This window comes from Drosophila eugracilis, unplaced genomic scaffold, assembly GCF_018153835.1.
Source record: "Drosophila eugracilis isolate 14026-0451.02 unplaced genomic scaffold, ASM1815383v1 contig_1310, whole genome shotgun sequence".
NCBI classification, from domain to species: Eukaryota; Metazoa; Arthropoda; class Insecta; order Diptera; family Drosophilidae; genus Drosophila; species Drosophila eugracilis.
In genome coordinates, this window is record NW_024572108.1 from 54,050 (window position 1) to 64,534 (window position 10,485).

A 10,485-nucleotide genomic window follows, 5' to 3' on the forward strand; every position below is an offset into this window, starting at 1 on the left:
TATCCCTTGCTTTAAGATCGTATAGTAGTTTATTTCTATTCTTATTTGCTTCTAACATAACTCTAGTTCTTTTATAGGCTACTTCCAATCTATATTTACACTCCTTAGCATAGTCATCTATATTATATAGTGCTTCTACACTATCTATGCTATTAAAATGTTTTGGCAAATTACTTGTTTTACCGAATACTAGCTCATATGGACAATATGTATGTGCCATAGAGGGGGTCGTGTTGAAACAGAAGACAAAATATTGAAGCCATACGTCCCAATCAGTCTTATCAAGCGATATGTAAGATCGTATGTATTCATTGAAAGTTCTATGACTTCTTTCTATTGTTCCAACTGTCTGGTGGTGGTGTGCTATGGATGTAATATTTGCAATGTTTAAATATTTGCACAGATCGTCTATAATTGAATTCTTATATTCTGTTCCCATGTCCGTAATGAACGTCTTCATTTGACCGTACTTTAGGATAAAAGATTCAAATATTGCTTTAGCGACAGTATTGGCATTTTTATTCCGAACAGGTATGGCAACTAAATACTTAGTTAAATCACATATTAAAGTGACTGCATACTCATTGCCATTTTCTGATTTTGGCAGTGGACTAATAGTGTCCACTAGCACTCTGTCGAAAGCATTTATTGGTGTGTCTGTAATTGTTAAAGGGGTCTTTGTGTGCTTAGTTATTTTTGATTTCTGGCATTTTTGACATTTTCTTACGTACTCAGTTATATCTTTAGACATGTTTTTCCAGTAATAGTGTCTTTTTACTTTGGCCAAAGTTTTTGATATGCCAGTATGACCTCCTTGAATTGGATCATCATGAAATGTAGACAAAATTGCTTCTTTTTCTTTTAAATTTGTTATTTGGGTCACCGGGTTGAGTAGCGCTACTCTTAATGCTTTCAATATTTTATTGCCCATTAATTAAAATTTATCTATTAAAGTATATTCAAAGATATTTTCCCACAGTGCCACTTTGAGTTGGCTGATTTTATGTATACCGGCTTGCATTTCAAGCCTTTGGAAAAATTGATCTAAATCAATAACTCCATTAGTATATAAATCGCTAACATCATATCTTGCAGTAATTTTTCTGCCTTGTTTAAATAAACATAACATATTTTTTATCTGCAAGGTCACTACTTTATGTACTTCATCATTGTTTATGACGTCGTATACGTTGGGCTTAGAATCTTTATTTAAAGATTGCATTGGCAATTCTTGTTCTTTATTTTCCGCGCGGAATTTTTGTCTACTTTGATATCTAGTAATGACTTTTAATACATTTCTATTTATATTTTGTAGATCTTTGATGGTTATTCTTGATAACACATCAGCTACATGATTATCTTTTCCCTTTAAATATTCGACTGCAAAGTCGTATTCTTCTAGTTCGAGCCTCATACGTGTCAGTTTAGAACTGGGATTGGTCATTGAGAAAAGGTATATTAAAGGTCTATGGTCTATTCTTATTAAAAAATGCGTTCCATATATATATGGTCTGAAATGTAATATCGCCCAGTGAATTGCAGCTAATTCCTGCTCAGTAGTACAATTGTTATTTTCACCTTTTGTAAATGCTCTTGATGCGTATGCAATGGGAAGTTGGAGACCATTATGATTTTGAGTTAAAACCGCTCCACATGCTTGCTTACTTGCATCTGTTATTATACAGAATTCTTTAGTGAAATCTGGATATTGTAGCAAGGTAGGTTCCATAAGTTTTGTTTTTAAGTATTGGAATGCATTTTCACACTCATCCGTCCATTTAAAAGGAACATTCTTTTTACATAATCTTGTTATGTGCCGTGAATAGTCGGCGAAATTTTTTATAAAACGTCTATAATAGTTACAGAATGCTACAAAACGTCTAGCACTGTCCGCGTCGTGCGGAACTGGGCAGTTCATAATGACATCGTATTTCTTGTCATCTGGATGTATTCCTTTATCAGTGCATTTATGACCTAGAAAAGTCACTTCATGCATTCTCTGAAACGAATTAGGAGCTATTTTTAATCCGAAGGGTAATCGCGTGAAGCGATATGAGCCGTTGCTCGTTGAAAAAGACGTTATATCTCTTGAACCTTTTTCTAGTTCAATTTGATGGAATCCTGACATTAAGTCGAGACATGAAAAGTATTTTGCTCGACCTAGTTGGTCTAAAATATCGTCAATTCTAGGTAATGGGAATTTATCAGATAGTAATTTTTTATTAATCTGGCGATAGTCAATTACTAATCGACATTTCTTTGCATTTGATCCGGGGTAGGATTTCTTAGGAACAAGTAACAATGGGCTATTATACTCGGATTCTGACGGTTCGACAATCCCGTCTGAGATTACTTTTTCTATTTGTTTTTGTATTTCGTTCACCTGACTATGTGGGCTTCGATAGTTCTTTATATATACTGGTTCATCATCTTTTAATCTCAGTTTCTGTTTTTGAAAATTATTTGTGGTTATTGATTCGGTTTCCAATCCGAATATATCGCTATACTGGGTGCATAGGCTAGTAAGCTGAGACTTGAACTGTGGAGGGAAGTTTTTTGACAGTTGTGATATTACGGATTTTTTCTATTGTCTGGATTTGTGTTGACTACATCGTAGTTCGAAAGTGATTCATATGTTATGTTATCTGTTCTGACTACTTGGTCGATATTTGTTGTGTTTAATAGTCTTATGAAGGCATTATTGGATGTTGCTATTGTATTTGCAACGTAAATACCATGTTGAATTTCCTGATTTGGAATTAATACACTGTCTGCTTTTGAATTAAGTTCAACTTTCCGAATAACTTGGAATCTTGCTGGCAGAAGTATTGAATTATTGCCAGAACTATGAGCTATTGGTACTTTAATTGGGAATTTTAAATTATTGGGTCTAATTATAAGCCAATCTTCAGATGGCTTGAAATCTTATTGACAGTTGTATTTGTTGATAAAGTCGATGCCTATTATTCCATCGCATGGAATTGGGAAATGTGAATTTAGGATATGAAAATCGTGTGGAATTATGTAATTGGTGGTCTGTATCTCTATAAAAACTATACATTTGGATTTTATTATTTCTTGACTTATGACTTTTATGTCTATGATGTAATCATTTTGGATGTTTTGGAAATTATCCGAACTTTCTTTTAGAATGGAAATGTCTGCACCTGTGTCTATTAAAAATATAAATTCTTTCCCAGTAGCTGCATTAAAAAATGAAACGAATATATTTTGGCTGAGATTAATGGTGTGAACTCTCACTTCATTTATTGTTGAATATTTAAAGGGTTTTGGGAGTTTTCCGATGTGTTTTGGTTATTATATTGCGTCATTCTTACATTGCCTTGGTTATTGCTATTGTGGTCTCGGTTCGAGTTACCACTGCCTCTATAGTTTCCTCTATATGGGCCTCGCCCTCTATTGTTATTCTGATAATTGTTGTTATAATTACCGTTGTTGTAGTTATTGTGATTACCACGAAAACTACCCCTATAACTGCCACGTCCGCGATTTGAGCCGCGCTGTGGATAATTCTTATAATATAGGACAGTGTTTGACTGCCCAGTTGCTTCAGTGCAACTATTAACAAATTTGGAAACGGCTTCGTTCATAGTACTGAATGTGCCAGCTTGCATGATAAGTTTTACCTTATCGATTGTGCAGTTTTTAGTCATTGCTTTGACTGCATGCTGCATGGAATAATTCCTGGCAAGCTCTAAAGATAAACCATCTGATATATATGCACCTACTAAGGCTTTCGTCATCTGCTCAATTTCTTGTGTATATTGGTTAGCAGTTTTATTGCGCTGCTGTAGATTCATCAGCTTCGCTGATAATACCTCAACAGTTTCGCCTTTGACGTTGCTTCTTAGTCTGGCAATTACCTCAGTAATTGTTGTTTCATTACCGATTAGATTCCTGGCGACACCTTTTAGCTTTGTTTTAATAATGGAAATAGCTAATTCTTCGTGCTCGCCTTTTATTGATTGAATTATTTGTAAAGCATCAATGAAACTTGTTAAATTTTCAGCCTTACCATCAAAAAGTGGTATAAGCTTAGATATTCAGATCAGTGTATACCGCCGGAATAGTAAGATTATTCAAATCTTCATTTTCTATTTTGGGGTTTACTTTGGGAAGCTCTTCTGACTCAGATCCGTTCGTTTCTTTTGATTCCGAGTCAGGTGCAGTGTCAACTGCTATTGGAGTGCTTAGAACGGTTGGTAATGATATTTCTAAACTGAACTTTTGTTTAATAAATATTAAATTAGATCGTAGTCGTATTAAAAGTTTCGATACCTTTGACCAATGATCTTGATTTAATCTTTCCCTATGATCATGTATTAGCATACGCGCTTCATTAAAGCACTCTACTAATATTTCAACGTGCTTCCTAACCGTGTTCTTTTGAATGGGTCTATTCTGAGTTAGAGACTTGTACGATCTGTCAAAATTATTTTTAATTATTGATAACTCCTCGTACAATTTGTTCCAATTCATGCCTTTAGTTTAGCCATACTTTTGTAAAGAGAATTACGTAATATATTTTAATATTTATTTTCTGTTATTTCATTTTCTTAGATTTTAGGTGTTTACATTTGTGTATAATAATTTTTGTTTTTTCTGGGTTTTTTATTTTAGATTTTGTCCAGGTCATTCGCTTGACTCTGGAATTTTTTCTTTAAACATTTGTTGTGTAATTTATATAATTTTAGCAATACGCTTGCTAACATTATAACAACGATTATCATTAACAATATTGTAATTGTTTAAAGATCGATTTTTTCGGATTAAATTTTATTAACGACATTTGCCGTGGAATCTACAACTTTTGTGTCTACTAAACCCATTTTAGATGTTGTATATATTTTTATTTTTTCAATTTCTATTTTATTTTTCTCTGAGTCATATTTTGTAATGTTACTTAATTTTTCTGGGATGTAATATTCATTTATATTCATTCATTTATTTGATCTGTTTTACTTATGCTATTACTTTTCATTAAATTAAAATTTTTTTTTTTAATCTGAGTTTTTATCTAACATCTTTTCCTACCTATTATTTGTACAGCTATACGGGCCATACTTTCAAATTGGGCAAAAGAGGTTCCGCTCAATTTTTCAAAAAATATTATATTATATAAAAAAAATATGCATCGCAGTGCAATCAAAAAAATTATGCAACGCAGTGCATATGTTAAAAAAAAAGTTTTCTGCTCAGTTGATTTCCTTTTTTTTCCACGTCAGCTGGTCGTTGCCGGTTTGGCTACGCTGACGTTCCCTCGGTGGCGCAGGAGGTGGCGTATTCCCGCACTCTATTTTCTGCTGCTGCTATCCGGGGCCTTTTGGACTCAGGCGTTACCGGTGCCGGTCCTCGCACAGGTGTGGTTGCAGTGGGGGCTGTCCAGTGGTCCGGGGCAATCCTTCGGGCACGTCATATTTTAGTTTCGGTAATGGCTTGGGTGATGGAGGTTTTGTTATTATTTTTTCATTAATTTTCCTTATCGGTACTGAGTGAGTGGCGGCAATTTTCGGGCATTTATTTTTGTTACTCATTAATTTTTTTTCAGAAATTCTAGTTCTGGATGAAGTTTTCGGGCTGTAGCCCACGCGGGAGGTGGAATGTTTACGTAGAGTAGCCACTTTAGGTGTGCTACTCTTTTTTTTTATTTTTTTCGCAACTCCTCCGCGATTGCCCATTGCTTTCACTCTACTCACTCAGATTTTTTTTTGTCGATTTATTTTTCATGTTCATGATGTCCTTCCAGTCCTGTCACGGTCGCCATGTGATAAAGGACTATACCCAAGGGTTAAGTTTGGTTGGTTTTTATTTTGAAGGAGCAGCTGAGGTGCCGCTCCAACGATCAAAATGTCTCTGTTCTTTTACAATATTTCTTAAGTCTAAGTAAGGCTAAGTCTCGTAGCTGCGCTGCTCGCAGGCGGCGGCAGAGAGACGGCTATGTACTTATGTATAAAGGAATATAATAATATACGTTGTTATGCGCTCTCAAGTGGAGGCGCGAGGGGTATGCATATGCTGACCGTTTGTTACGATTATGCTGACACTAGCACTGTGTGCGGGCTAAGCCAAAACGATCGGTTCGTATTTCGGCCACTTAGGGTTTATGACCGGGACTTTGGATTATGTAAACACTGCAACAAAGTGTTACAGTGCGCACCCTTTAAGTACTCTCGGTACAGTGGGTATTCAATATATGTGCATACTACAGTTCTCACCTTTCACCATTCTATACAGGAAACTGTCAGCCGGTTGGATTAATCGACGTCACTGACTGCTACTACGGATTCCCAATATCTTTAAGCTTCCCACATTTTATGAACGGTGACTTGGGCCTGCAACAAAACATAACCGGATTAAATCCTGATCAAACCAAGCACTCATCGGCGTTTGTGATTCAACCGGTAAATTCTGTTATGTAATCACAGATCACAAATTTATTATATATACATTTGATTTCGTAAAAGAATTTTTCTTTTAACCTCGTTAAGAACAGTATTTTTCTAATTTTTAGGAATCCGGCTTGCCGCTATCGCTATCCGTTAAAATGCAAATCAACATGCATTTTAAAGACCTAAGTAATTTTCCGGCAGTCTCCAAGTTCAGTCATCTCACAGCGCCAATGTTGTGGTTTGAGATCGTAAGTACTCATCCGTTCATGAAAGGTTCTCTTAAATGAATTACTTATTATAGATGATGCCAAAGCTGCCAGACTCACTGGATTCACGGTTCAATTTCTACTTAAATATTTTGCCTTTAGTCAATTCCCTATGCTTTTGGACGTGCCTATTTCTTGGAATTGCTCTCATACTCAGTACAATTTCAAGGGCCACGATCAAAATGTCCAGCCACGTACGTGGTGTGAATATCTCTGAGGGTAAATATGCTCGAACCAATCTATGTCCGAGCATCGTAGGTGGGGTCACCAATAAAGTTTACAGCCCCTGCGAAATGAAATTGATAGATGATATTTCGGTTGTAGAGCAGCTTACTATTGAGGAATCTACCAGAGACTCGGCTTTTCAGCTTCTCCGCCAAGAATCAACTTACGCCCTGGAAGTGGAGCCAGCTTTGTTCGACTTCGACCATGTTATTAATTTAAGCAGTAATTCAACCACCTACAGTTCATGTTCAAAAGTTGGACATTGCAATGACGAAAACGATATAAGTGTTTAGTGCTTGAACTCGGGTAACGGAAGCGTAGCTGGATTAAAGCAACCGGTGAGTGTAGTTGGATCAAATAAATCCAAATCGAATGGAAATTAAGAACTCTGCAAATGGCCTTTATTGAAGCATTAGAAATCCATAATACCATGTTACCGCAAACTAATATTTTTTTAAGTATGATATAAATATACCACAAAAAAATTAAGTTGATGTATTTTAAAGGCAATCTTTCATGTTTGCAAATGTAAACGAAAGTTATTAAGTTAATCGTACAGTCAAAGGGATTGTAAGTGTGCTGTATATTTAAAGATTAAGACGATATAGCCATGTCTCCCTTTTTATGAGAAGCTATTTATTTTAATAAAAACGAGAAGAACCGCTATATTTGAAAGAAGAAGCTGTTCATTTTACTGCTTGTCTCAGTGGACGCTGAAAGCTGGAAACGTTCTCGCATTTTGGGTCGGTGAGTGGGATTACGGGAACGAGAGCGGAGAAGAGGGCAGGGCATTCGGCTTCAGTAAACGTAACAGAACGCATGTCGTGACTCTAACGCGGGACGTTATTTACACATTGTTACAAATTAACCTGATCTAGCAATTACACGTTTTTAGGAATTTATCTGTTGGTGTTCGCTTTGCCAGGGAATCCCTCCTACAATGACCCTTTGTTAGTCTGAAAACAACGGGTCACAACTTCAAGGTGGTCCTTGAGGGGAATCTGCAATTGCAAACATAAATAAAAATTCTGAATTCCGTGAGTAAATGACCGCTTTTAAGCGTCGGAAAGGGATGTCGTCTACTTCAGTGGCCAGCTCACCAAGGACAAGCAATCGGTTAAGATGGTAGACATATTTCGTTCACATGTGAAACACGCTACCGATCACGCAGTGGGTCTTACGGTGTCCACTCGAGGCGAAGGCTCCCAGCAACGAAAAGGCACAGATCAAGACAGCACTTCAGGAAACCTCCGCCCCTATTTCCAAATACTCGGTTGGAGATAAAATCAACGTGATGTTCAAGGGCATTCCAATGACTGGGTCTTCACCATGGAGGAAGGTCCCAAGGTTTCCGCCTTGCTGCTCTCCAGTCTGACAGGAACAGCTAAAGCTCCGGATGTAAATCACTAATAAGAAGATAGATATTGCACATATTGCACCAAGCGGTGAACTTTCCGAAGGCTCAGAGAAAACCCATGAGCAAGCCAGGAAGGGGGAAATGAAAGAGGTGCCCATAGAAGAAGACCATCATTGACCAAGGACCTCCACAAGAAAGAGGTCTGATTGCTGATTTGAACCAGTCAAAGGAAAATCAACAAAACGTAGCCAAGAAAGAACGTCCGCAGTCCAAGTCCTTTGCAGGGCACTTTCCTATCAAGCAATCCAGGGTAGGCCATTTCTGGAAGGTATGGAGTCGGGTCTGGCACATTTACCACAGAGGCCCAATCTCGTAATTGTCAAGGACGACCGATTCCCGCCGTCACAATGGCTACTGGTTTAAGTCGTCAAGTTACGCCCAGGGACGGATGCGTTGGTCCGGGCTGTAACGCTCAAAACCTAGCAAGGCCAGATGAAACGTTCAGTGTTGGAACATTGTCCACTGTCAATACCTTCTTAGGCGCTGTCACTTACCCACCTCTTTAATAATTAAATCGTTTCTTGCACACACTTCTTGTTTTACTTTCCCATGATATTATATTATTATGCCCCACTCACCGCTAGAATAGACAGGACAAGCGAAGGTTTCTCATGTTATGTCTAGCATTGGCGGGCGGCATGTTAAGTTTACTACTTGTTCCAGTGGAAGCTGGAAGCTAGGAGCTGATCGCTCACGCATTTTGGGACGATGAGAGGGAGCACGAGAGCGAGAGCGGAGAAGAAGGCAGAGCAGTCTGAGTTGGTAAACGTTACAGAACGTACGTTGTGAATCTAACGCGGGACGTTATTTACACATTGTTACAAATTAACCTGATCCAGCAATTAAACGTTTTTGGGGAGTTATCTGTTGGAGTTTGCTTTGCCTGGGAACCCCGCCTACAATGACCCTTTTTTAAACTGAATACAAGAGGACGCAACTTTACAGTAGCCAGAATATACTGTCTTACAAAATTTTAAAATAAAATTAAAATAAAAATAAAATAAAATAAAAATTGACGAAGTGTCACCTGTCGTCAAAAAAATCTTTAAAAGCTAAGGGTGGCGTCATTGCCCACGTAATGCTTTTTAACCAATATTTCTTAATAAATTGTGAAATATTGTTCCAATTAGAAATTTTGTTGGTCTATCGATAGAAAGTAGTAATATGGTACAGTTGAATCCATATGATTAATCCCTTAGCGCTTTTAGAAAATGTGGCTGCCGTTCATTCGCGGTTGGTGGTCGTAAGAAAAAACGTGGTCAAAAAATAATACCACATAGAGATGTGCTGGCATCTCAATAATACATATATACATTTAGTCCCAATTTTCTAGCTCTTTAGTACCTTAGTCATCGATTTTAGTTGTCTAACTTTAAACCTTTAACTCCGCGGCTTATGAAAGTGTTTTTAATCGCTGGTTGCTTTTTTATGACACATAAGATTTAACGAACTGCGAGCCTTTCGATAGCAACAACGGAAATTTGGCTTCGTATGAGATAGGAGCATTTATTTATTTATTTTATTTAACACGGGTGTTGCACGGGTGTGCCCGACACGAAGGCGGACGAATGTTGAACATGCCCGCTTTCCAAGGTGCCCAGGCAGAGAAATTTTTGTGAAGGAAGGAATCTACCAGAGACTCGGCTTTTCAGCTTCTCCGCCAAGAATCAACTTACGCCCTGGAAGTGGAGCCAGCTTTGTTCGACTTCGACCATGTTATTAATTTAAGCAGTAATTCAACCACCTACAGTTCATGTTCAAAAGTTGGACATTGCAATGACGAAAACGATATAAGTGTTTAGTGCTTGAACTCGGGTAACGGAAGCGTAGCTGGATTAAAGCAACCGGTGAGTGTAGTTGGATCAAATAAATCCAAATCGAATGGAAATTGAGAACTCTGCAAATGCCCTTTATTGAAGCATTAGAAATCCATAATACCATGTTACCGCAAACTAATATTTTTTTAAGTATGATATAAATATACCACAAAAAAATTAAGTTGATGTATTTTAAAGGCAATCTTTCACGTTTGCAAATGTAAACGAAAGTTATTAAGTTAATCGTACAGTCAAAGGGATTGTAAGTGTGCTGTATATTTAAAGATTAAGACGATATAGCCATGTCTCCCTTTTTATGAGAAGCTATTTATTTTAATAAAAACGAGAAG

At 37.2% G+C, this 10,485-nt stretch overlaps 1 protein-coding gene across 2 annotated transcripts; it reads left to right on the plus strand.

Moving 5' to 3' along the window:
- The first annotated feature begins 6,234 nt into the window (after positions 1 to 6,234).
- LOC108105316 (sensory neuron membrane protein 1-like) lies at positions 6,235 to 10,201 on the plus strand. 2 transcript variants are annotated; one of them, XM_017211808.1, is made up of 4 exons: positions 6,235 to 6,422; positions 6,533 to 6,658; positions 6,712 to 7,025; positions 9,952 to 10,201. In XM_017211808.1, the coding sequence occupies exons 1-4, from the start codon at positions 6,336 to 6,338 to the stop codon at positions 10,118 to 10,120; spliced, it is 696 nt and encodes a 231-aa protein (XP_017067297.1). In that variant the 5' UTR covers positions 6,235 to 6,335; the 3' UTR covers positions 10,121 to 10,201. The 2 variants fall into 2 exon arrangements, with proteins under 2 accessions (XP_017067297.1, XP_017067298.1); XM_017211809.1 differs by having other exon boundaries at positions 6,712 to 7,017; positions 9,944 to 10,201.
- Positions 10,202 to 10,485: the final 284 nt, after the last annotated feature.